The 27606-nt window shown below is 38.4% G+C and overlaps 1 protein-coding gene across 6 annotated transcripts in view; it reads right to left on the reverse strand.

The window, feature by feature from the left end:
- Window positions 1–27606, reverse strand: part of STXBP5L (syntaxin binding protein 5L) — a 189253-nt gene that overhangs the window by 34140 nt on the left and 127507 nt on the right. For 2 of the 6 annotated variants that reach the window (XM_061365408.1, XM_061365411.1), the window contains exons 17-20: window positions 22789–22914; window positions 17599–17750; window positions 15933–16004; window positions 1984–2034 (exon numbers count right to left, since the gene is read on the reverse strand). In XM_061365408.1, coding sequence (XP_061221392.1) covers window positions 1984–2034; window positions 15933–16004; window positions 17599–17750; window positions 22789–22914 — 401 coding nt within the window. Of the gene's footprint in view, window positions 1–1983; window positions 2035–9222; window positions 9289–15932; window positions 16005–17598; window positions 17751–22788; window positions 22915–27606 lie in introns of all 6 variants that reach the window. The other 4 variants (XM_061365407.1, XM_061365410.1, XM_061365409.1 and 1 more) reach the window with 2 other exon arrangements.

Below are 27606 nucleotides of genomic sequence, written 5' to 3' on the forward strand. Positions count from 1 at the left end.
AGGGGGAGGGTTTTCAGCCTTCCCCTATAGTTGATCAGCTGTATCTGCCAGCTTATACACTGCATGATACATCCACATGCTTTATCCTTAGCAATCCACCAGGCTGCTTGGTGATACTAGGACAGAGTAATGTAGAAGTACTCTGGAAGTGGAAACAAACAGAATGTTTAAGTGATAATTTTGCAATTTGAAGTTAATGGAGTTCTATGTTCTATGTTATTAAAATAAACCACTAGTACAAGTAAATCATGGCATGGTAGAAACATGACTGTGATGAAATCAAAAGCACAGACAAGGTTATGCACTCCAAACTTCCCTACATATGTTGTATATTTCAGATGGATCATCATGCCTCCTACTCTTGTAGGCTGGATTTCTCTAACTCTTACAGCCTTCCTTTGTGGCACAGTCATCCTGCTCCCTAGTCCTTGGGGTTTTGTGGGGTGTTTTTGTGTGTTGTGGGTTTCAGTTTGGGGGTTTTGTGTGTTTGTTGTCCAGCTCCCAGTGTGATTACAGGAAAGCTGATGGTTAGGCAGGCTTTTTCCCTCTGTTACACAACTTTTTTATATTACAGTACAAAACCTTCAGCACTTTAATTTACATTGGTTAGTTTCTTGCTTTCCTAAACCCGATAAACCCAGTCTTTGACACAGCAGATTTATCTTTTCCTTGTGTTACGATTCAGAATATAAATCTATTTCATGCATGTTCAGCCTTAGATCCTACCTCATGGGTATTTTAATACCTTAAATATCAAGTACCTTTCCTCTTAATAGCTGCCCATTTATTTAGTGATAAATATTAATTCTAAAGGTTTATAGCTCCCTACATCACTCCTTTTACCTTTTTGGAGTATTAAGAGTATTATAATTTTCCACTCTGATTTCTTTTTGTGCGCATTCCTACCTTCCTACTTTCTGAAACATCACTGTTAATGATGGAGAGAGCTATTTCAACAAAATTATTGAAATCTGCACAGCAGGGATTGAATTTCCCAATGATTTTTCAATGTTTATTTCCTTAATCTTTACCAGGAGCTATTTGCAGTTTTCCAAGTTCATCAGTCATCTATAATGTGGAAGACATATCTATTCTCGACTTTTGCCTTGGAGAACAGTGCTGCATTGCTTAATATATGCACATGATTCCTAGTGACAGAAATTAAGTTTGGCTGCATTATGCAAGGATGTGTTCTAACTATAATTTCTACCTCTAAAAAGACACTCAAAGTAATGTGAAAAAGCTACATGGCTTTTTCAGTCATCTGACACAAGAAATTTCCCATGAGAGCAAAACCAGAAAGGACTCCTTGAGACTGAGAATTTTTAAAGACAATCGTAAAAGTAATGATGGGAAACACATTCCAGCACAAATGCCAGGAGCAATCCCCTTTACTTGGATACTTAAGAGGGCATGATCTGCCCCAAACATTTTTAGGTTATGCAAGATGTTGAATTTTCATTTGAGGTTTTTGGAGGTGAAAGTTCTGCTCTCACTACGCATTTCCACTGAAATATAAAAGAAGAATTGAGGAAAAGATTACAGCAAACTGGCTGAGGTAAGTCTCAAGCCAAGACACACCATAAAATATAGATATTCAACTGTCTTCAACTGTGGCACAGAATTTGTACATTGAAAAGAAAACGGACTAGCGCATGCATTGGGTGTTATAGGCAGAGATAAACATCACTGACAACCAGTTATAATGGCTCAAGCATGTAAAAAGTTCTGGAGCCTTTTCATCATAAAACACTACACACCCAGTGTGCAATGATTGGCAAAATATGTCTACATGAAATACATGAATATTAAACAAGCAAAATGCTGAGAGCTGCCAACAGAACTGTATGGGTTAATAGGTGGTTTTTAGAAAGCCTTTTCAGACAAAGCCTCCGAAGGTTATTGTGTTATCTCATGAATTGGGAAAATGTTTTGCCAATGAATGTAAGGAAGTTTAAAGCTGTTGGCTTTCGCCTACCGTACCAAGATCAGTCTTAAGATCTGTTGGCAGACTTAACTTTCTTGATCCTTTAACTGAAACAACAGAAAAAGGAGAAAGGCAGTTGTTAATCAGTAAGAAAGAAAAAGGAGCGAGGGAAAACAACATGCCACCTTCTGGTTAACACCATATTGCAAATTTGTAGAATGTTGTTTTGGTTATTTTTTCAGTCAGCATCTAGAGGCAGAATTCTGGTTTCAATATTTTCATATCCACCATTCAGCAAAAGAAATGTAACTGAACAAAAAAGCACTGGAAAAAACCTTACTCCAGAAGTGAATGGTGTTTTGCACAGCTTTGGCTGTGTGCTGCAATATCTTACCTTGTGATGACAGGAATGATTAAAAAAAACCCAAACGAGCTGAAGGCAAATATTGCAAATGCTGCTTATGCAGCACGTCACAAATATTTAAACACCTGGAAACCAATTTAATAACAGGGTGCAATGAAATGATGAGTTCTGGCGACATCATACCTCAAGATACCATTTGAACAAGAGAGGGCATATTGTGCAGATGACGGAGACAGAACACACCATTGTAATATTATGGAAAGGAAGACAGATTGCACAGAAACGAAATACAAGAGCTTCAGGATACAATGTGGTGTTATCTAGACATCCAAATACGGCTCTGAATTTACTTCAGATTTAATTATCTGTTGTGTTCCAATTATGCCTTCAAAACTATGATTTTGCTTCTGTTCAAAAATGTTTTCATTTCCTTACACAAGAGCACATTTTCAACAATGAACACCAACGGACTGAAATGAAGCATGTCTTGTAGCACTCAAAGTGGCATTACATTTATTAAAATAATTCCTTAAGAAATCTTTAACTAATTATTCAAAAGACTTAATTTCCAATATGGTTCTCTAATTTTGCACTCAGTCAGTACTTTTCCACATTGTTTTCTGGCTTTTATCCCTTACCCATACTGTCTGTTACCGGAAGCAAACAATGCAGTATCTGTCTGCTAGCTATTATACTTCTGAAGAAAGTCCCATATGGTAAGTATCACAGTGATAGGAACACTGGGACATATGAATACAAGGAACAAGTCTTTTGTAATTTCAATTTAATAAGCTTTTAGGTCAGAAGGATGCCCAAAAGAGCCAGTTACCATTTCAAGTCACAAAGCTCCTAAATAGAATTTCTGCTGCATTTTTTTGCAGTGTCATAAACTGCAAAGCCCGCAATGGGGCAGAAGAAAATACCAGCTGGCACCTATCTTAGATGGTTTTCTTTCTTTCTTCCTTCAGAGAAGCCCTTTAGAAGAGCCCTTTAGGCTCTTGAGCAACATTTTGGTATCAGTAGAACCAGCAGAGCCCTCCCAGTAACCCATATCTAGCTGTCACTTTAACTGGATGCTTTGGGACAAAGCAAAGAGATCTCTTCAGGTCAACCCAACATCAAAATATATATCACTACTACTACTACATGAAATGTCTCAAATTTGGATACTGAGTGTTCACCTCCTACACCCTACACTAGGCACTCTCACAAAGGGCAGCCTGATTTTCAGAACAGCCTTTTAAAAACATTCAATTTATCTGAGCAGCTGTGAATATTACTCCAGAAAATCAGTGCTTTGCTATACAGAAAGAAGCATCACGTGTGAGATAATCTCCTTTGAAGGAAAGGACAACATTTGGCCCAACCAACCCTCTGACAAAGGGTTACCAGTTCCTAAGGAAGACTGTAGGAGAACTTTACTTACAGGTGAGGATCTAGATTAGGGTATTTCAGAGATACAAAACCTAGCTGCATTTAACACCAGGGAGCTTCATTAGTGCTGTCATCATAGAGCCTTTGAGCTTTGCAAATCAGTGGTTTAACCTCTTCTCTTAAAAGGTGTTTCCATATCACAGGAATTATGCCTTGTGTTATATGCCACAGATGTTCCCAAGTTATGGTATGGTCTGGGTGAGTAGAGGACATGCTGAGTAGGGGGTTAAAAGACAAAGGAGACACATAGGATGAGGAAATGAAGGAGGTTCAGTTGAGGAAGCCAGCAGTTACTCCTACCACCAAATGTGGAATTTTTTGGTGTAGGACACGACTGTGCTAGGAAAAGCATGGAGCACTGTCAAGACCACACGTGTAAAAACAAAAGGAGTAGCTGGTTGCTTTCATGCTTTACTGTGATTAAAGCTGTGCCTATTATTTTTGGTAAAACTAACTTCACTATTAAACTGATCAGAGTGTGGATATTCTCATATAGCTATCATCATATAGCCCATTTTTAGTACTTAAATCATGTGTGTTTTACTATCTCTACATTTATTATAAAGGAGGATCATGCATGTAAACCTCTCTTGCTGAGAAAGAGCGTTTGAAATCCAGTGTAAGCGTGCAGCAGAGTATAAAGGTTCAGGAGGCTAGCAGAGTTGTTTGTTACCATTATTTGTTTGCATTCATGCTGGAAGCAGCCGGTTTAAATTGTGATGCCGCAGTGAAACGCAAGACAGACCCTCCCCAAACAGCTTAATGTGTCAACAGTCAAGTTATCCAACTGTGGGGTGAGAAGGAAGCACAGACAGAGTTAATAGGTATGGTCTGGCAGCTAGCTAAGCTGAGCACCTAGTTTCCTCACCTGACAGCATGGCATCTTGTAGCCATATGGTTCCCATCAGTCTTTCAGTGAAAACAAGAAGGCACAACCAATGAACAAACAAACGTGTGCTCACAGCTATGACATTCAGTGGTGTGTTCCTCTCAGCTGTTACAGCAGGACTGTATTTGGAGAACTTAGTCAAAATGAATACAGCTCTTCATACAGCTCTTTCTCTTAGGGAGCTTCTGCCTGTGTAACACTTCTGAATGTCAGTCCTAGCTCCCCACTGCTAAAACATGGATTTAAGAGCCTAGTGTTTAGCTTCTCAATTGGACAAGGTACACAGTAAGATTGTGGACATTTGGCTGCTGGGGCTCAGAGGCAGTGTAGAGACAGCCCTTTTCCTTTGGTGGCCTCAGGCAGAGCACCCCAGGCAGTGCTTTCCTGTGGGAGCTACTTTCAAGCTCAACTTCATTCTTGCTCTGCCCTGAGCTACAGCTGCTGCTGCACTCCTGTGCCTGGCTATGGCCCTGCTGATCCTCCCTTGTCCCTGCTGATCACCGGGCAATGCTTGGTGCTGGTCACCCTCTCCAGAGCTGCCCTGCTCCCTTGCTTAGCTCCTCTCTCCATTGTCCATAGGGGCTGCTAGCCTCTGCTGGGGGCTCAGGCCCCATTGAGCCATGCACCATGGGCTGCATGGGGGCCACCCATGCTGCTCCCCCTAACTCAAACTCCAAAGCCCAATGCAGATCCCCATTTCCTTCCCTTTGCCAGCTCATACGGCTCTCTGTTCCTTGCTAATCCTTACATGTCTCAAGATCTTAAGCAAGCATGACTTCACCAGGCCAGAAAACCCCCTCATCACATATCAGAAAAAGTGACAAAATGCACCTTGTATTCACAGTGCAGCATCTAACCTCTCTTTAATGATCAATTTGCCTTCTGACTAGTCAACATTCTTCTTAATTTGATATATGAGAAAATGGTTATTCTGGCAGTTATCAATTATGAAGTTACAAAATAAATGACATTCTATGTTTTACACACACACACACACACAACATGTTTTGAATCATTTCCTTTCTTGCTCATGAGAATACAGTTTTCAAACTGAGTAAAATCTCTTCAGCTACTTTGAAGTTACCCTTGAGTGACTGTGTTAGAAAATTAACAATATTCTTTTTGAAACAAAGCTATTTAAACACATTTCCTGTAGGGATGTAGGAGTTCGGCATGGGCCTAATCCCAGCAGATGTAACCAGTGGAATGCATCAGGGTAACAGCACTTGGAAATCACAGCACATATAAATACTCGTAATGTTGACATTAGGGACCTGTTCTAAAGCTCATGGGAATCAATTGTGAAAATACTTACATAGCCTTCTCTAAGATCTATAGTCTTAAAAGCATTTTGGATGTGAGCCCCCAGTATGAAGGTGATTCCTTAAGAAAAAACACAAATGCACTTTCATTTGAGAACACACACTTGAGAGGTCACTCTCCTGTACACAGACTGTTGGTCTCTGAAAGAAGTCTAAACTGCCCATTGCATCTTACACACCGAAATTAAATGACCTCTCAAAGATGCACTTTCTTGTGCTCACAGTGTATTTGCAACTACGCATTTCAATATAAAGCTGCATATATATGGCTAAAACAATAAGGGACACATATTATGCAATTATGTATATTATATTCCTTAAGGACCCCTGAATAAATTTTCCTAATGAGGTGATAAAGCTAAACTTTATTGGAATGGGTACTGGTTTTAATACATTATATAGTAATTAACTCCAGCACAGGATGTAGCATCATTTATTCTATAAGTGCTCACAAGGCCTCAGAGTTCTTTATGTTGTTTTAGGGCTACTGAGTTCTCACCTGCCACTTCAGAGCGAATGCAGTACAAAGCCCTAACCTATGATCTCCAAATCACAACAATCAAAACGCAGTTTGATTTTCTCTGTTGAAAGAACATGGCCTGCATGACAAAGATATTCTGATGGTATTGAAAAACCTTTATCTCCATTGTTCTGAGTGATCTGAGGGGTGTTTTTAAGCCAGTCGAATACCATTAGATGGCACGCCATGCTGCATCACTGTTCTCACAAAATGTACTTCATAAAAATAAGAATTTTGGGGTTTTTCAAAGTTTTTTGTTCCACAATTTTTAGCAACATTAGTCCATGAATATAGCTATTCCTGTGATATTTTTTATTTGCAATGGAAACTGACACCACTCAGATATTCATAAGGAAGCAGAAATCTTCCAAATGGCTTTAGGAACTTTTTGCCTTCCTGTACAATACTGAAAAACACATCAGTATAGTATTTAATTGCTAATTTAATTAAAATAAAAATACTAGTGGTTAAAGAGGCTTATTCCTCTTTGTCTACCATTCTTGCAAAGCAAGGCTGGCGTTTCTCCACTTGCTGCTACCCCCTGTGTGGCCAACTCTGTGCATTTCAGAAACATTTGCATCAGATGGTTTCATTTCATGTTCTAGTTAAAAGACCTTCAGAACAGGAATCTCTCCAGAGTACAGCACGCTTCCATAACAGAGCTTGTGTGCCCTGCAATTTATATCAAAGGCAAGACTGGAATTAAAAGGATCCTGACTGATGAATCCATAACTATGCAGATTCATCAGTTGTGCGCTACAAGAAAGAAATGTTAGCCAGTGCAGAGGCTGATGAAGCTGGGAGGCTATGCTGAGAAGCACAAGGTAGTTCCACTCCCAAGTTGTTCGGGGTCACAATTTTGAGGTCTTGTTGCAGATGGTTAGACTGGGTTTTGCCCAGCTTACGAGCAGGTATGCCAAAGCAAAATTGTTTTAATTTTCCATGAAAAAAACCAACAACAAATCTCTCATGGTAAAAGTAAGCTCTATTTTTAAAAACGCAGTTACTTCTAATAATAGTTGCTACCTACAATATTGCACCTGATTTCACATTTTGAAGATTCAAAAATAGCTTGGAAAACCACAGGGAAGGGCTAAAATAGGAAACATTCATAAATATGCCATATTTTCCATGCTGAATAATCTCCAGAACAGAAAAGCAGAATAAATTTTGGAGCAAGTGATCTTAAATTTATCTAAAATCGGTATTTTTGATCAATAGCAGAATGAAAAACTGAACTGCAGAAAAAGTAAACTGCCATAGTTTTCATTTGTCATTATAAAACTAAGCACATACACATATGTATACCAAGTCAGTGATCTCCTAGTTTTCAGTAAAAGGAAAAAGAGAGAACGCAGCTCATTTCTGGAAACAAGATTAAAAAGATGAACCCCAGTGAGCCTTTAAATAAATAGTCTGATTATACTGAGTTATCTACCAAATGCTTTATTTTAAAGCCCATATCACGAGTTTCTGAGGCCCAGCTCAAGAGTTTGAGCTCCTAGCATTATACCACTATTATTACGGACTATTTCACTTTGCTATTGTCTACAGAATTTGGGTTGACAGTAGTAGAAGGAAATACATCTTTCAAAACAGCTATTTTCTTTTAGATGTTTCCTGGAAATACTTTTATTAGCTTTAGGTTTTTGTGAATTACTAATTAGTGGCCTTCATTCAAGATGAGTGTGTCCTGTTGCAATAAAGTAAAATGTGTGAAATAATAAGAGAGGACTTGAATAGCATATTTGTGGGAACTTGTTAACATAACTAAGGAAAATACTTACCAAGCTATAAGGAAAAGTAGTGTGATACACATATCGCAAGCAAAATGAATGTATCATAGAATCACAGAATGGTTTGGGTTGGAAAGGACCTTAAGATCATACATTTCCAACCCCCCTGCCATGGGCAGGGACACCACACACTAAAACCTGTCACCCAAGGCTCTGTCCAACCTGGCCTTGAACACTGCCAGGGATGGAGCATTCACAACATTCTTGGGCAACCTGCTCCATCATCCATCCTGTTCAAGTTACACATCCTTATTTTCCATCACATTTAAAAGTCAGCTATTAGAAAACAGCTGTAAGCAACTATCTTCAAGACGGTGAATTCACATTAAAGAGATTAATGCAGACTAGGTACTTGCAGATAAAGTCTCTCAAAATGAGATGAACTCCACCTTCTGAAGGACTATGGGTAAAATGGGAAACAGTTATTCATTTTCAAATGGCCAAAATTTCACTGCCCCGTCAAAGTAGTTGATAAGCAAATATTTTGATTTGAGGTTATGCTTCCATTGCAAATGAGATAACTTAGGCACCGGGCTTTAATGGTTCTAATTCATCATCTCCATATTGCTGCCTTTTAAAACTAATTTCTCTATGTGCACATACGCATAATACATATAGATAAAGACTCTCTACTTAAAAAAAAGAAGTCAGAAAGCCTATTAACAGAGCAGACAAAAAAGCCTCTAGTAGGAGGATATAGGAATATATCTGCATGATATATCTGCACAATATATGATATTTGTTAAACGTTTTCATGCTCTTCACCTCAAGATGCACCACGTACATTTAATTTCCCTTTAAGTAAACAGACTTAGGCTTTAATTGTGCTATGTAATAAGCACTTCTGCAGTAAATTCTTCTTGCTGGAATTGTAACTATGCACTTCACTTCTTAGGGACTAACGAAACACAGTGATGCATGACATGAATGGCTTATACAGACTGCAGGAAGAGAAGCCAATCACCTTTACCTGAAGTGGGAGACTTGCAACGCTCTAGCTCCAGGGAAACTGGACTGTCACTGAGTTCAGTCAGGCCTGAAAAAATGGAGTTAAAAAGTTAAGTTACAATCTAACAGGGCATGCTTCAACTTTCTTGGTTGATGATATTCTGCACTTCAAAGTCAATTTGGAGAAAGGAATGGTGAGGAAACGTGAGGAAAACAGGTATTTCAGATAACAGCAGTTATCAGGCTGTCGCTGCAGGAATTTAGGTCTGATTTTAAAATCACACCTTTTGCCAACTCAGATTTGTTTTCCAAGCCCCTCAGGGTAGACAAATTGTGGCTGTATCTAACTAGAGAAAATAAGTAAATAGAGCTTAAAATTTAAATGTCTCTGATGTGAATCAAACTAATTCATCCCTGTCAAACTGATGTGGAAGCAACTCTATGCTTTCAACTGCTGCAGAATACAGGAAGAAAACCTTAAAACAGGGGGACAGGTGCTGTCTGAATAGAAGAATTTTTGTGCAAGATCCTGATAAATTGTTTAGAAGTATTTGTGAGGAACTCATTTGCAGCAGTCTATCATGAAAGACAGCAACAAGTAGAGTAATCTTAATTTACGCTGCTTAAGCTTGGGCTTGTTACTGTGGTCAAACTAAGACCCATCCTTGGCACAAGTTCCATGTACAAGTTTAACATGCCTTTGGCATGCTAGGGAGAAAAAGCCTGAGCTTGTGCTATCCTCTGCCATGGGCTAACTGTGGATGAACTGGGCATGGCCACACCTTTCCAGATGTACCCTTTGTAAGTATCCCAAGCTGCCCTATAGCTTGTATCAAGTGGTTCACACTTGATATATGGAGCTCTGACACTTCATGCTGTTAGGCTACTTGGGACTGGCGGACAGCCCAGCATCAGACAACCATCTGCTAGCAGTGGGGACTCATCACTCAGGTCATACAGCCTAGTGAACATTAGCCCACACTCATGTGCATTACTGTCATATTGATACTGTGTTTACAGACAATTTGCGTATGTTGTGTACTAGAAGTCAAACATCTATCACGACCTTTCAATATGCTGTAATCTGGCACCATACCTCCTGCAACGCAACATGGGTTAACTTTTATGGCTTCTGGACCCTCAGGCTCAGAGACCCTCATCTCAGAAACTCATACAGACTTACGTTTTTGGTCATCAGTGCTGTTCTTTCTGTATTAAAACAGTGGGATCTTAGTGTAAGTACTGATATTTTTCTTACAGTGTAATTTTGAACTGCTCTGAGAAATGGGGAGAATCTAGAGCCCCAACCAGCAGAATGAAAAGTTTCTACCATGAACAAAACTTCATGAGTGCTAGAACAAGTTTGAGCACTTGGAAAACCAGCACTGATTTGTCTTATTAAGTCAGTAGCAACAACATGTTTGGTCCTGACTTTTAAACAGTAAAAGATCAGTCTAGACACTACTGTTGCTAACTGAAAACTCTGTATTTTGAGAAACATATTTGAATCTTTCTCAAATTCAACTTTGAATTTGTGTGAGAATTTTATATCCCAATAACTGTGAGTCCAGTCACTTCTGATGTTACAAGAGAATTCAGGAACTGCAACCATTCAGCGAGCCTCTCTATGCATAGCTTTCTTACCAAAGCCCAGAGTCAGGCAGAAGTACAGTTTGCTGTATGTACCTAGAGATTTGGAACGTAATGGCTTTTTGCTGCAGAACTGTCTGCAAGGTACAGTGGGAGCGAGTCTGGCACATCTGCATAGCATCAGAGGCCTTGGAGAAACAAAATGAATTATTGAACCGTTTCTGTCACAAACGCAGTATTGGAAATATTAAAGTTTTAACATTCTGGCTATGATGTTGTGATTAATGAAATTCTTCTCAGCTTTTCACGGTTACTATTGATGATATTTACAATGTCATTTGCCAGCTCTGATTTTGCTTCTAAATAGTTTCTTTTTTCCATTTTGTTATGATGCCACTGGCTTACGTAAGTAGGAAAGAAACTAAATCACTGTTCTGATAACCCAAGATCAACCACTGGGAGAATACCATAAGCTCTTCATGTTTGGCAACAGCTGCACAACATACAACAGTAAAGGTTTTATGCTCTGGTATTTAAGAATGGTGAACATGTGAACTTTTCTACAAATCTGGACTTGTTGTCAAGCTCCATCACCTCTAACAATGACCAAACCCCCAAACAAACCCCAAATCAACTCAAGAAGTGCAGTAAGCCCCCATGTTAAGCCTAAGTGGTAATACATGCCCTGCACAAATTAATCTTAGACACTTAGATCTGCTTAAGCACTGCCACTTGCAGATTTTCTCCTGCCATTAAACTTTCTTGCTCAGATATGAGTTCTTCTAATCATCCATCTATATATCTGAAGTATCTTTTAATCTTATGAATTCTAAATCCCAAAGATGTTACATGCACTGAAGCACACAAACGTCATTCACTGAAAGGAATAAACATACACTTGTCAAATTTCATGTTACCTTTCATTCCATTAAATGTTGTCTTTTGTTTCCCTTTCAAAGCTCTCATGCTTTTCTTTGTACTCCTGCTTATTTTCTACTGTTGCTTCTTTTTTAAGGGAACCAAGCTAAATCTTTGCAATAATTTCCTCATGTATAAGTATTTCCATACAACTCAGCTTCCCTTGAACATGTGGGAGACTAAAACAGCTCCTAAAGCTGCATTGCAAAACTATTTTCACTTTTCATTTTGCAGCTCTGTAGGCCCAGTATGTGCCCCAAAAGATTTTAGCTTGTTTTAGCCCCAAAATCCCCCCTGACAGTAAATTTTGAGTCCAGGTAGAGCAAGAGCATAGCAGCAAAGCTGAACACAAATAACTGAGATTGGCAATGTAAAGGACCACCTGTGAGAAGATACATCCATTGACATTATAAAGAAATCGGTTTTGATTTGAACAAATTATAAACATGTGAAAATAATGCAAGATGTAAATATAACATAAGGCATTATGTATACTTTTCAAGGTTTACTCTGATTCCCATTTCCTTTTTATAAAAGGACAGAAAAATGTGCTGCCTGGGATGGGGTAACAACTTTCATGAGCTCCTGATTTAAACTGCTTCTTGAAATTTTATGTTTCTGTCTCTGATTAAATGGTTCAGACTGCTCATTGAATTAAAACCACCCAAAGTCTTTGCTTATAAATAAATGAATTATAAATAAATCATCATAAATATTCACAAGCTAATAAGTAAGACTGGTATTATCTTATTCATAGAATCATAGAATAGTTAGGGTTGGAAAGGACCTTAAGATCATCTGGTTCCAACCCCCCTGCCATGGGCAGGGACGCCTCTTCACACTGAATTACCATACTGTTTTCTTTACGTTTAAGTATGATGCATTCTTTGGGAATGACAGTTCAGAATTTAGCTGTCAATTTAAAACTTAACCTATATTAGCTTCTACTGTGTTGTCAGGAGGGATTTAAAGCGTCAATTACTGAGATGTAATGACTCATAGCACACCGTTTTCTGTGTCCTCCTGTCAGACCAAGGTTGCTTTCGCTCACATCCCCTCTAGGGACTGGCCTGGGTTAGGAACAACGAGTTCTCACTTAAAAGTCTCCATTTTGAAAACTATTTTCCAATGGATCAACACCTTTTGAACTTGCCAACTCTTTAGATGCTTCATAAAGCCTATTTATTTTCTTGTTTTACCAACAGATGGTATGAATTTCTAGTAGGAGATGCAAATTTCTTTTGCAAGTCGGTATTTTTACATTCTGCTGCACTATTTTTCTAGATGCTGTAAATATACTTGTTTTAACATTTGAATATGTTATCTATCACTAGGTACCACATGTACAACTTGACTTTAATTGAAGAAAATAAATAACAACCAAACAACAATATTGTTGTGCACTACTGCAGAGACAGCTTATTTGTTTTGGCTCAGCATTTATTCTTGCTACAAAGGAAGGCAGCTGCCAGCAGATGCTACGTCAAATGGAACAGGTCATCAGCCCTAGAAAGCTAACTCCAGCTCTGCACTTACCCTCATCTGAGTCTCTTGTTTTCCTCAAATTAAGTCCCCTGATAAGACAATTGCTTCTGTCTTTCCCATTATATATGTCTAGAACTGATTTCTCCCACATTTCTCCAATTTCTTCCCTTCTTGTTTCTCCCTTCCCACTTTCACTTCTCAGACCAGAGAATGTGCTGTCTTAATGCTCTAAGTCCATCCTAGATGCTTTTGAGTCTAGCTTACACATGTATATATTACTCTTATCAAGATTTTTATAGATTTATTGCTAAAATTCAAAACAATTATTCCACCAGTATGCTCTGCATATTGGATGCTGCCCTTGACACTGTTGATTATGTCTTTCCTTTGGAAAACCTCTCTTCTCCAACATATTGCTTCTTTTCCAAGTTTGATCCCCCCCTCACCTTCCTTCTTCAGTTGCAGAACATCAACACTTCCTTTATCTCTCTATTCCAGTATTTGAGGAGACACTCAACTAATTAACATGGCAATAAATACCTTTTGTTGATGCTAATGATTCATGACTACACATCTCTAATTTGGATTCCTTCCATCCAAGTTAGAGTAGCACCCCCATCTTTCTAAAATTGACTCACAAATGTCCAGACATGAACTTAACATTGTCAAGATGAACTCTTGTTTTTTATCTTTGTGCTAAAGTCTTCTCTTTGCTACTACAGCACCGTTAACAGCAACACTCTCTTCCCTGATAATCTAATTTATAGTACTGGGTGGAGTGTCACACTTTAGTATCCAGCCTGAATCTGAGAATTAGTCTGTTTCTTTCTGCAAATCACCTCCAAAATGTCAACAAAAGTCTAAGTATCTTGGTCATTGATAATCTCCTCTTTGCCTCCAGTGCCTGCAAGTCTTATTCTCTCAAACTGATCCTCATGAAATTACCTTCCTGCTTCCTTTCTTAATTGAATCAACCCCTGATATGTCTTCCCATTAACTTCCATTTTCATTTATATAATCCTCAAAACTTTAGTCCTAATGCTTATGTTAGTGCATGACTGCTCCTGCTTCTGCCTTAATAATATCAGCTTCAACTGCACAATTTCCAAAAATAATGTGTTTTTCTTTTCCCATCATCATCACTTACGAGAAGAGAGAAACTAAATCCATTCTCAGAACCCCTCTTAAAACTCCTATCTCAGGTAAGTCACATAACAAAGCATAACTTGAGAATGACTTGGCATGATATTTTTAGTCTATGACATGTTCTTGCCCTGTTCTTTGCTGCCTGGTGCATCTTTCAGATCACACAGTACTTCCTCCTGTAGAAGTACTGAATGGCAAAAGCAACAACCAAATAATTTTTGAGGGAAGAAATGGAGCTGTCGATGATCTTGCACACGAGTCAGACTCGTACTCTTCAATTACAATGTATACAGAAAGATTTTGTGGACTTTTCTGATTTTGGGCTTGAAGATGGAAACAGGATCATATATTTTCAGCTATGAGAAACTCTGGTCTGTATTTGTAATTTTTAATGAAAACGTTGGTGATTTTGGTCTTAGAATTTATTATTTTTTCTAAACCCCTAAATCTTTGACTACTGTTCACCATCAGGTTCTCTGTTGCAGACTTGAAAGCAGTAAAACCAGACTAATATACTTTAAGACATTATAACTGAACCTTTTTATGGACTGCTGAATTTGTAAGTAGACTTGTCTTTTAACTAAACAGGCCACTTTTTATGAAGCACTATGAAACAAAATCATAGCAATCAGCTGTTGAGTAATCGGTCTAGACAGATGGAACAGAATTTCTCGTGCAAGTGTACAAATGCATTGCAATAGCCCCACAACTCCATACGTATGTGAGATGATAAAACAACTGCCACCCCTTTATCTTGCCTATACTGAGTATTTAATGTAAAATGGCCTAACCAGTTGTTCTGTGAAAATGACTTTAAAAAGAGATTAATAAGAGGCATCCTGGAGACCTAATTACATATAAGCACTGCAGTTAATTAAGATACATACAGCTCATCTGTTGAAAAGTCATTTTTGCAAAATTAATTATAGCTTTGTTCATTGAATGCCACAGTGATGAATACTAATATTTAATTTGCCTATCACTAGAATTCAAAATTTAAAGATAATAAAAACATTAATTTTCATAGCTCTCTTTGATGTACATATTTCTATGCCCATTTTACTTTCTCTATTAAAGATCAGAGGCATGGGATGGCTCCCCAAAGCCAAATATGCAAGTACCAAACCAAGATTAAAATTGTAAATTTCATAGCACACAATCCAATCAGTTCTCTTTTAAGCCACATTGTTCTTCTGAAAATAAGCAAGAATGAATTAATAGCTAGAACCAGACAGTGCCATTGCAAAACAAGAAATGCTTCATATAAGTAGATGTACACCGAAATAGAGATAAACCCAAAGAAAAATACTGTCATCAAAAACATAATATTGTTGAAAAATCATTTCTAAGGCCCATGTAAGTCACTGAGCTTTTCTCATTGACTCATTTGGAAAAAACTCCCAAGATTTGAAACATCTGTATAATAAAGATAATTGTCAATATCAAGCATGGTTAACATCACAAAATACAGTAAATTTGCATGCATGCTGAATGTGTTTAAATAAAACACATTACAAAGCACAAACACACGAGTTTAAGTCAGGCATAGTCCAATCACGATAAAGCTATTTGCCTAATCTTCATAGAACTTACTCTGATAGGAAGTACGGATCCGTTTCGTTAAATCTGGATAAAAGTTAGACAGGCCACGCATGCAAAAGTTGTCTTTGGAACATGCCAGTACACCAGCATCAGCAGCAGGCAGAGGAAAGAGAGAAAAAACAGTCTAAAGTGAAAGGAAGTGATATCATAACCAGCATCTAGAACAGCCAAGGTGAAGAAATTTCAGCAGATGCTTACCTTCCAATTGGGAGATACAACAAGAAAAAGAATCAAAAAAGTAAAGGATGTGGGATGGATGGTGAGAAAGCAGCTGAGGCTTTTTTTAGGTGCATAGTTTCTATGAGAAATCTAGAAATGTGTATTCCTTATCTCTAGTGGGCTCCATTCTAGCAGCGCTTCATAGCTGGAATGTTGCCTTAAAGGACTGACCAAGACTGACACAGAGACACCCTGTGTGGCACAGTGCTGATAACAGCTATTTCTACACCAGATATCCTCTGCTTTATGTAGGGAGCTCTACAGCATGTTGCCTGTGGCTAGCTGCTTAAATTACTTTGGGATCTGCTGTGAGGCTGGCTGAACCAGAGAGAGAAGTTGAAGGTAGCTTAAAGCTGCTTGTCTCTTCTCTCCTCAGCTGTGCCAAATTTACATCTTTTAAGACTTGGCACGGGTGAGAAATAAGCTTGCCGTGATTAAATGCCTAGAAAGTGAGATAAACAGACTTTCAGGAACTGAAGCAGGCCTGAAGACTTAAATTTTACTTTTTGTTTGAAGCACAAACATGTTCCCAATTTATAAAAGTTTCCATTCACTCTATGGAGAAATAGAATTTGATGATGTAGTAGTGCAGAATCTGCTGATGAAAACGCTGTTGTCACAAGACCACCATAATCTGCTGCTTTTAGACTTTCATGGTTAGATTTAAAACATTTTCAAACAGATTTTTAAATCTAATTCTAAACTCCACAGCTACATAAAACACATGTCGTAATTGTGTCTGGCTCCATCTAGGATGTTTTATGGAATATGTAGAGTAAAATGACCTGAAACATAAAAGACCTGATTTTTTTCTCATAGAAGTAAATTTTTTAGATAACCAAAGGGATATGGTATATTTTAGCTGCATTAATGGACTAATATTTCTAACACACAATGCATTAGAATAGCTGTAACTTACATAAAGGATCACAAATGTGGTCCTCTTGGCATTAAACTTTAAAATATGATAAAGTTTCAATTCATTAACAAAGTGGCTATTCTGAGCTAATGTGCATGTCTCTCAGGTGTTACCCTTCTCCAGACACAACTGCTTATTCAAATACCAATGGAAAGCACTTGGCAGAAAATACAATTAAATTTAAATTGAATTCTTACCTACCAGTATGAACTTATTCAAACCAGAAAGAAAATAGCATACAGACTACTCTTCAAGTGCCTGCCAGAGAAATAATTGACTGCTCTGCTCATTATGATTTGCTACAGGCTCAGCTGAGAGAATTACTTGCTGACCTCCATCCCCAAAGAATAAACTTCATAAAACATTTTGTTTCTGAGAACATGTCAGGTTTCTTTCATGAAGTTACAGAAATTCCACTGGCCAGCAAATAGTCATGCATTTCAAAAGCACTATAGAAAGCCACAGGCAAAAGAATCAAGGAACATAACAGGCTTATAGCCCCGATAATTCATTTCCTACCTGCAGCAAATTGCCTGCTTTTGCGAGGTGAACGGGGTTGACGTTGGTATGGATCACTTGATCCATATAGGTCAAGGGTTCCCATGCTCAGTAGTACTGTCTTCTGCATAAAGTCCACAACAGCCAAACCATTGCAGTTTCCAAATGCCACTCTGAAAAAAGAAATGTTTCTCAAAGGTATTAGTAATATGTAATTAAGTAGTGCAAACAATAATTATTATTTATTATTATGGATCAGAAACGACTCAAAGCCTTCATTTCATCATTCTTTCAGGTTTGCAATCCTCAGTTTATACGACTGTGTCATGAAACACATGAGGCGATTTTCCAGAAAGCAGACTTTCCACTTTAATCAAGTTTCTGTGCCAAATACACTGCAATAATGTCTAAATGCTGCTCTAGTGAATGGTATAATTCTAGTAATAATGATGTAAATAAAGCCTACAAATCTGGATGTAGATCTGAAAAAGTGTTTACATCTATATAAAAATATGAAAATAAAAAGAACAAATACATGTATAAATAATTATTTTAATATAAATGTAAATGATAATTAAATACATTAAGCTGTACGGTGGAGACACCCAAATCTGAAAGGTATTTATAAAATTTTCTTCCAACTCTGTCAATGTGGCTACAGTATAGATTGTTGCTAAAACAGGCTCTACCCCTCTAACGTGCTTCTACAAATGGCATTTTGATGGTGGTTTGATTCATAGGCAGGATTTTTCAACTGGTGTGAGACTGCCTGAGATCCTAACTGGAGTACGGTCATAAGGATAAAGAGTTGGAGCAATTTGTTTCTTTTGCTGCCTAGAAAGTCCCTTCTGAAGCATTCTGCCACAATTCTTCTCTATTGCTTCTACCGACTTCCTTCTGACAACAGTTTCAGAAAGAGGGAAGAAGTTGTATTGGACCAGCAGCAGTTTCTCCTCCTCTCCCATAAAAATGTTTTCTCGTCTTGCTTTTTCCCCAGCTTGGAAGGGGTGAAGATTGAGGGGGGAGAAGGAAGCACACAATGCATCTCTCTAAGGAAAACAAAAAAGGTGCTAAACATGCCTATATGTAAGACCTGGGAGAAAGCCTACAAAACCCATATAATCTCAGCAGATAGTATCTTTGCTGCATTCATTCTTTAAGATGAGGAAGCTCTTCCCTGTGAGGGTGGTGAAGCCCTGGCACAGGTTGCTCAGAGAAGCTGTCGCTGTTCCATCCCTGGCAGTGTTCAAGGCCAGGCTGGACGGGGCTTGGAGCAACCTGCTCTAGTGGAAGGTGTCTCTACCTGTGGCAGGGGTTGGAACTGGATGAGCTTTAACATCCCTTCCAACTCAGAATCTTCTATGATTCATATTCTCACTAAAGCATTAAACCTATTTAAGATTTAATATTAAAACAGACAAGCAAAATTGACTAATTTCTTTCTTTTTTAAATAATGACAAATCCAGACAGCATATGACTATTGAAAGGATCCATATGCCAAACTCCTGACACTGCATTTTTTGGAGACTTGATTTAAGCAGGAATATTACATTCTAACCATTATTCTACGGATGTCTTTCTTTTTCTATCAGACTGCAATTTAACTTCCAGATAGAACTGGGTATAGCCACAGGAAACTCAAAATCCAGAGCCAGATTCAATCAGATTAGGAATAATTTGTGATCAAGTTTCGTGATTTTATGTAAAAAGTGATTAAGATAGACAGTTCAAAGCCTTGCAAAATATTAAACACTTAGTTTTCACACTAAAAGTGAGCTCTGCACTGAACTCCACCTGACTTCTTAATATAGCTCCAAAATATCTTAAAGGAGATATATAAATTTGTGGGTGGAAAAACAGTAAGGAAAGAGAGAAGTAACAAGACGGAGGAAGGGGAAGCAGGGTAGATGATAGAATATTTTCATCTGTTGTACCTGTTCTTCCTCTGCTTCCTTTATAAAAAAAGAGGGTTCCATATAACAAACAGAAAAGGTAAAGGGAGAAAATGAGGTGAGTTTTCTCATTTATCAAACTGGGAAATTAAGGCATCATCTACAACAGTGGCTCAAATTCTACTGGTTGTTACTACACCACTTTTTGTACTCTTGATTGAACACTGACTTTAGTACAACATCTATGGCAGTATCATGAACACACTCCTTTTTTCCCCATTGACTTTTCACTGATCAGCTGCTTTAGGAGCTATTAATACACACCAGCTTTAAGTGTGTACAAATACACTTTTATTTGGCAGTATTTTATGCTTATGTGACAAGATCCAAAGGTAAACTGAGGAATAAACTCCGTAGTAGTTTATGAATGTAGAGTAATAGCTGTTTCAGAAATTACTAAAGCCTTTTTTACTTAATTTATTAATTTTGCTTAATAGCAGAACAGAGAGTTTCCCTGGGACTCTGTGACATTTGCCAGAAGATCACTCTGTGCAAGGTTTTATGTCTTCATGCTTCTTGACACAAATTGAGTAATAAAGAGTCAAAAAAATATAATCTTTTGCTATCTGTTTTAGGCATTCTTGTATTTTGCTTTAAAGCATATGTTAATAGGCATTGCCAGGGAAAGGATATTTAAGTAAAAGAGATTACTAGTGCAAACTGTGACAGCAATTCCTGTGTTCATAAGTCGCTGTGTTCTAGGCAGACAAGAGAAATAACGGACTGAAAATGAAGAGTGTTAATCTGATCTGTTAATACTTGATGGAGCAAAACTTACAAGCCATCTGCATTTGGGAAATGATTAACCTGAGATTTATTCATTTTGGAGAACATGAGTCACAAGAAGAGCTAGTGATCATTCACTGCGGCAGCAAATTAACTGGAGCATCACTTCCTGGTCTGCATTTTTCTCCTCTTAAGTTCACACACAAGCATGGGTATGATATTTCTTACACCTGAAAAAAAATACTTTCCCAAGAAAAATAGAAATTGCTTCTTAATTTTATAGCACTTCTGGGGAACAATAATAAAATCTAGACATGACATTACTAATAACGAAGCTTACGAAAAAGTGCTAAAATCCAAGCCTTTATGAAATATACAATAAGCATCATGAATTTCTCAATTTTGAGTGATGAACAGAATTACTTGCTAGGATATGTTCTATCCTGGTATCTATCTATCTATCTATCTATCTCTGTCTGTCTATATCTGGGTATCTTTCACAGAAATGTCATGAAATTCTCATCATACTTGACAGTTTTTATGTAGATTGGCCAAAAGATTTTCATCACATGCACTGGTAATACATTTAGAGGGACTGCTTTCAGTTCAAATGTACATACTTTAAACCAAATGGATTATTTGTATTTAATCTTGTAGATCTTCAGTGCTAACTGATGCATCTTGTAATTGCTTCTTTTCTCCTTTCATAACATAAGGAAGTTTTTTGGTGATTCACTTCAAGAGCAATAGAATGGGTATTCATACTTCTAGTTTATAGCTTGGCCCTTTTAAAAGTAAGGAAAATGTCTTAAATAAAGTTTCACAATGCCTGAAGACTTTTATCTTTGCTGGAGGTCAATTTTTGTTATATCTCGCTTTAGTTCTGTCATGGCTGCAGTAATATCAGTAACAGCTAGACATCAAAGAAATTAAAAGAATACTGGAAGCAAACACACTCCAGAACACACTTACTATCTTACTCCTTCCTACTAGTTAAGCTGATTAGTATAGTGAAAAAACCTGGTATGCAAAAGATGAGCCAAATAACCCTACAGACAGCAAAGCAAAAATGATACAGTCTCAAGCTTCATGCTGAAGTGGCACAGTTTTTTCACTGTGAGGCTAGATAAAAGGTAGGATTGCATCTTGCTGTAGACCCAAGGAAAAAGTTGAGAGGGGCAAGAGAGAGGGAGAGAGAAGAGATTCTGCACAAGAAATAGGCCTTTCTTTGGTAGTTTTGTGGGAAAGTTAAATTTATTTGGCTATTTTATTAATAAATGCATTTACTGCTGAAACACTCAAGTGTAACATAGCACTCTAGTGTAATAACCACAGTTAGCAAAGCACACAATTGAAAAAATTGGACTGAATGAGGTATGTGTAGGAAACCACTATGAGTGCCATGAGAACTGGAACCTGTCAGTAGTTTACAGGTATGGGAATGGTGTGATTATTCCTGAAGTCAGATGCTGCCTTAAAACTTGACATCTGCAAGGGAGCAAACTAAGCAAACCTTAACAACTGGCAAATGCATCTAGGTATGGCAAAACAAAAGAAATCCCATCCCTGGCAGTGTTCAAGGCCAGGTTGGACAGGGCTTAGAGCAACCTGCTCTAGTGAAAGATGTCCCTGCCCATGGGACGGGAGTGGAACTGGATGAGCTTTAAGGTCCTTTCCAACCCAAACCAGCCTATGATTCTATGAAACTTTTAGAGTTCATGAATAGGAAGTTGTCTGGAAATTGAAGCCAAAGACTTGACAAAACAGCCCGCCAATTACAGTATTTTTGCACAAAAGTAAAGGTCATGCATAAAATTCCCAAAGTCTCTGAAGAGAGCCAAGTGATTTACTGAAAATCAGTGGGAGTCAGATCCTTAACACCCATTACAGCCTATAGTCTTTACTGGAGTAACACCTTTTACCTGGAAAACCATTTTAATATATCTGGGCATTTCTCAGTGAGAGAAAACATTAACAATTGGCAAATAAATTGAACCCAAGGGAAAAATATACCCAGATACGCTCACTTGTATTTCCATACAGGATTTAGCATCTGAATGTTTCTTATTCCTCTTTCAATTTCAGGTCATTGGTTCTCTTGCAAACAGAAATTAGCACAGTCAAAAAAATGCTATTCTTAGAAGACAATTTTTACCTAAGATATAATGTCGTGTTAAATGACATTTAACACTTAATCACATCACTTTAATGAAATGTATTTCACGTTGGTGATCCTTTCAAACTGACTTTAAAATGTACAGATTTGAAATCAGATTTCATTTTAAAGGCTAGACAGAATAACATGAAAAGATTCAGTCTTTTAGACAGGAACAGTAAAAATACTGGCAAGAATGGCAGATTAACAGCTCATGTTCCAATCTTTATGTGAGTTCAAATAATTTTTCCCCATGAGTCTTGCTCCTAGCACCTTCTGATTATTTTTACTTTGTGGGAAACTTCAAAGTATAATTGGAAAGGACATTATCTAGTGCAATAAAGAAAAAAACGCACCCTTAATTCTGAGTTACTTACAGTCCATAAGCAGAGTTAACAGCAAGACTGGTAATCTGCTGTGGAGGCTCACCATCCACCCACACCAACTGAATAACAAGATCTGCTTGGTATCCAGGAGGCATTCGCACAGGACGAGTCTTCACGCTAGAAACAAGAGGTACAAAATAAGAACAAACAAACAAACAGAGCCATGATTAACAACTGCTTCACTTGAGAAAATACTAGTGAAGCACAGTCCCTTAATAAGTACAAAGCAGTATCAGCACTTGCAGCATACTATGCATATACCCATACATTGAAATGAGGCATTCTAATGAGAACAGGGATATTCTGGGGGAACTCCAGGGTTTGACTTTCAGGTCTGTTGTGGAAACAAGTCTTCCATGTTCCCTACAAGAGAAACTCTGGAAAAGTTGTGTGCATGTGTGGGGTAATAAAAATCTTTCATGTTTAATCATTTTGCTTATTTTCCATTTTCAAAATATTTTTTAAGGCCCTATAATGCACACTTTTAAAATCACTATGAACAATTAACCAGAATGGAAAACCTAAAATACTTCCTTCTGAAACTCTGACACAGGACATTTCTGTTCTTTTGGGACTTCCTTGCTCTGAAGTAAAGCATTCAAGACCAGGTTGGACAAAGCCTTGGGTGACAAGGTCCAGGGTAAGGTGTCTCTGCTGATGGCAGGGGGTTGGAACTTGATGATCTTAAGGTCCTTTCCAACCCAAACCATTCTATGATTCTATTACTCTATGACAGAAAAAATGAAAGAGGCAAGAGAAAATCAGAGGATGTATCTTTCTGTAGTGGTCCTCACCACTGTACATACAAAACTTACACACTTGGCAATACTATTTATCCATCTAGTGCAAACAAATGCTGTTTTCTTCTTAGCAGTATGATCACCTAGTATGTGATGTAGTCTTAATGAATGAATGCTTCCTATATAAATCTGATGTAATAATTAACACCTCTTCATATTCTGTTATGGCAGGTTCAGTGACTTGCAAAGCAGGTAGTGAACGTGTACATACTCAGGGGGAGTGTGAGAACTGAACACTTCCATATGGCTGCTTTATGCATGTTCTTGACTGGTAGAATATAACATGATGATACACTGAAAGAAGATATATGCAAAACCAGCAATACTTGAAGCATTCCAGCTATTCATTAGTACACTCCCATTGCAGGTAGCAATTTATACATAAAGCAAACTGACCAGTGCATTTTTGCTGTAGCTGTAAATGGTAAGAGTGCTTACATTGCACCCCTCTGCACACAGCCACAATAGGGCAGCCTATCACATATAATCCTCTATCCCTGTGAAAAATAGTGCCAAAAAGAAAAACTAAGAATCGGAAGAAAAAGGAGAGTAATTAGTTAATATACACCTGGACAACACATTCTGAAGAACTGCAATTTGTGGCACATAATATTTCTTTCTGCTGTAAGTGCTGCTATATTCATACATCTCTATCATAAATAGTTGAAGCAGCATTATCCTATGTACTGGATCTCAAAGAACAGAGTTTTGATGACTGATGATGCAGACTATTTCCTGAATGTGACTTCGATGTGACTCAGCAAGCTTCCCAAGCAGCCCTGGCCTGTGTACCTGAAAAGATGATGGATCAGACTGGATAACAACCCCACGTAACTTCTAGTCCGAAGCAGATAAGTAAGCACTTCTTTCAAGAGAGGATATTCAAACTCCTCATTAAAATAACAAGGGCTATTAAGTTCTTGTAGCTACACTGACTGCATCTTTTGGGATGGACGCTGTGGTGACAAACAGAGCTATTGGAAACCTTCAAAAATTGAAGATAAATGCAGAAAAAGAAAATAAAATGAAGCAAAATGTAATACTAGAATGACACCAAGGCAGCCCCCCCACCAGCAACTGGGCACCTGATACATCTTTGATAACTGCATTTCAAAATAGAATCACACCCTGTCTCAAATTGTTTAACCATTTCCATAATACAATTTGTACTGCTTGTATTTTTATTGTAGAGGCTTCACTCTCCCTGCCAATCCTTTCCCTTATTTATTATTTAATGAGAAAATCATTCCTCATCTATCTTTCTAAATGCTTTACCTTAATAGCGGCTTGGCACACTGTTCTATTCCTTTTGCTTGTTGTACAGTTCAGACCTTACATATCCATTTATCTGGAGCAGCAATGAGCCACTTGGCTCAGATCTTGTCATAGGAAAGACTTGACAGCACAGTTCAGCAAGCAGGATGCTTTCTCCTCTCCTCTCCCCCTCTTCCTCTCTACTGATTGTCCAGGACCAGTGGCCCTGTCTGGACTATCACTCTTCCCTTCCCCACTCAGGATTGCTGCAGTCACACAAGCAAAAGGAAACAACTAACAGACACAGTCTTGACCCAGACTTGAAGGGAATCTCATTGTGACAATGTGCAAATGAAGATGAAGTGTACTTTATTTGCCTAGTTAGAGACAAGAACGTAACTGCTTTCATTGTCTTGCATAAGGAGCCTTGTTACCCATGGTTGGTGACAGACTGCAACAGACACAGTAACATACAACGCTAGCATGCCAAAAAGTTATGGGAGCCAAAAAGCAGTCATAGCAGTAGTGAGGTAAGACTTTCTGAAGTGCAGGTTGACCAAGCCAGAGTAAGCACATGGTGTAGCAGTGTTGCACAAGACACCTTATTAGATCTAATAATACACGGCTCTGTCAAGCAAAAGAAACAGGAGTGCAAGTGAAGCACCAGCTGAAGCAGCTGGTGAAGGAATCAAACAGTTTACTGTTAGATGTGTGATGTCTTTCACAGTCATCTGCAACTTTCTCATGTCCTGCAGCCTCCACAAACTTCATAGGCCTATCAGAGTGTATTTATTCTACTAAGGGTATGGGGTCACAACTTTGGGTAACACGTTACCTGGATCCCACCGCAGAACATATACAGGATTTCAGGATGAGGAACGAGACCTTCACTTGGATTTCCAAGACATGAACATCTCTCCCCTTCATGACCCTGTGCAGCTCTACCTTTTCCCCTTTCAGACTGCAGAAGTACAGAAGTTGGCGAGGTTTTGGAAGTGGAGGGCAGAGGGGACCACTGAAAAGAGAAGCCGGGGCTGCTCCATGCATGACAGAGCCTCATTCTACCTGGTTCCAGGTGTCTGTGCCACAGACCCATGGCAGGATGCAGCTGAGCCCCTCGACCAAGCAGGTGGCATCTCTGGGAAAACCAATTTAAGAAAGGGCAGAAAACGCTGCCTGGGAGCAAGAAGTGAGGGGGAAAAAAATGTGAGAAACAGCAGCACAAGTACCAAGGTGAAAGAACCAAGGAGAGGAAGTGCTCCAAGTACAGGAGCAGAGATTCCCCGGAGCCCATGGAGAGGATCACAGTGGAGAAGATACCCATACTGCAGCCCTTGGAGGACCCTATGGTGGAGCAAGTGGCTATTTCCTGAGGGAACTGTGGCTTCCAGAGAGCCCATACTGGAGCAGGTTTATCCTGAAGGACTGTACCCTGTGAGAAGGACCCCACACCAGAGCAGGGAAAAGTGTGAGGAGGAAGGAATGGCAGAGAGGAGAGGAACTGCGACATCCTGACCGCAACCACCACCCACCATACCCACTGCAGTGCTTGGTGCAAAGGAGGGTGGAAGGCAGGTGTTTCAGTTGCTGGTTTTGATTCTCACTCTTATTTTAATTGTCAATAAATGATCCTTCTTTTCCTCGAGTATGCTTTGCCTATGACAGTAACTGGTAAATGATCTTGTTCTTGTTATGCTACACTGATTCTGGTTGTTGCAAAGCCTTGGGTTTTAGTTTTCTTCACGAGATAATCACAGGCCTTTATAATTTTGGAGCTACAGTCAAAACCCTTGATTGAATTACTTTTGGGATGATACACTTAATGTCTGGGAACAAAGACTTGCATTCTGGGTACAGCCTTTTGATGACAGTATTTACATCACAAATATTTATCTGCATAAACACAAATACATCAATTTCTTAGGTTATTATAGCTGCATATCTCATTCTAAAATCTCCTGAAATAAGCAAGGAAAGTATTTATTCCACACTGCTGCATGCCTCTCTTGGAAACATTTACTTTTGAGTTCAGAAGAATGCCATATTTTCAATACTTCAGCCCCTTCAATCACTTTCTTTCTAGTACCTATGTGCAGACACAAACATGTTCAGTCATTCTGAATTCTGAGTAGCCAAAATTACATTGAGTGCCACCCATTTCCTCTAACAAGGTTGAGAAGCAGATATGAAAATAAACACAATGGAGCCAAGATTAAAAGCTAGTCCATATATAAAATTTTATGTAGATTATAATCATAGTTCAAGTTATGCACTCACCCTGCATGTGTAGGTGGCTGCAGCTTTAAGTTATTATTGCTGTATCTTAGATGCTGTACTGCTGCCCACCTGAATGACTTGCATATAAGGTCAACAGCATCATCCAGGTTTCTAGTGGGGTTTCTGTGTTTCCAGCACTACTTCCATTTTATCATCAGAATTCTGCTTAGAACAGAGGTTTTCTGACACACAAGGAATGTGGACCCACTTAGGGTTTGGAAGAAAAGTATGGATATTTATATGCCTTTCCCCATTGGAAAGGATGAGAGTGTACACATTTTATATAAAGCTATATTTTATATAAGCTATAAGAGTGACCATGCCAGCAGTTCTAGTAGTAAAATTATTTTTACTTTGAACAAATCACTTCTCTGTCAAAGTAAGTTTTCACTTACTTTGAGTAAAATGGGACAAAAATCAGCTGGCAGCTTAAGGTGAGGTTACGTGGAGATAAGCAAACTAACCAGTGGAACCTCTA

This window comes from Neopsephotus bourkii, unplaced genomic scaffold (genome assembly GCF_033783945.1).
Source record: "Neopsephotus bourkii isolate Nb327-2 ecotype Australia unplaced genomic scaffold, CSIRO-AGI_Nbou_v1 NB_1287, whole genome shotgun sequence".
Taxonomy (NCBI): Eukaryota; Metazoa; Chordata; class Aves; order Psittaciformes; family Psittacidae; genus Neopsephotus; species Neopsephotus bourkii.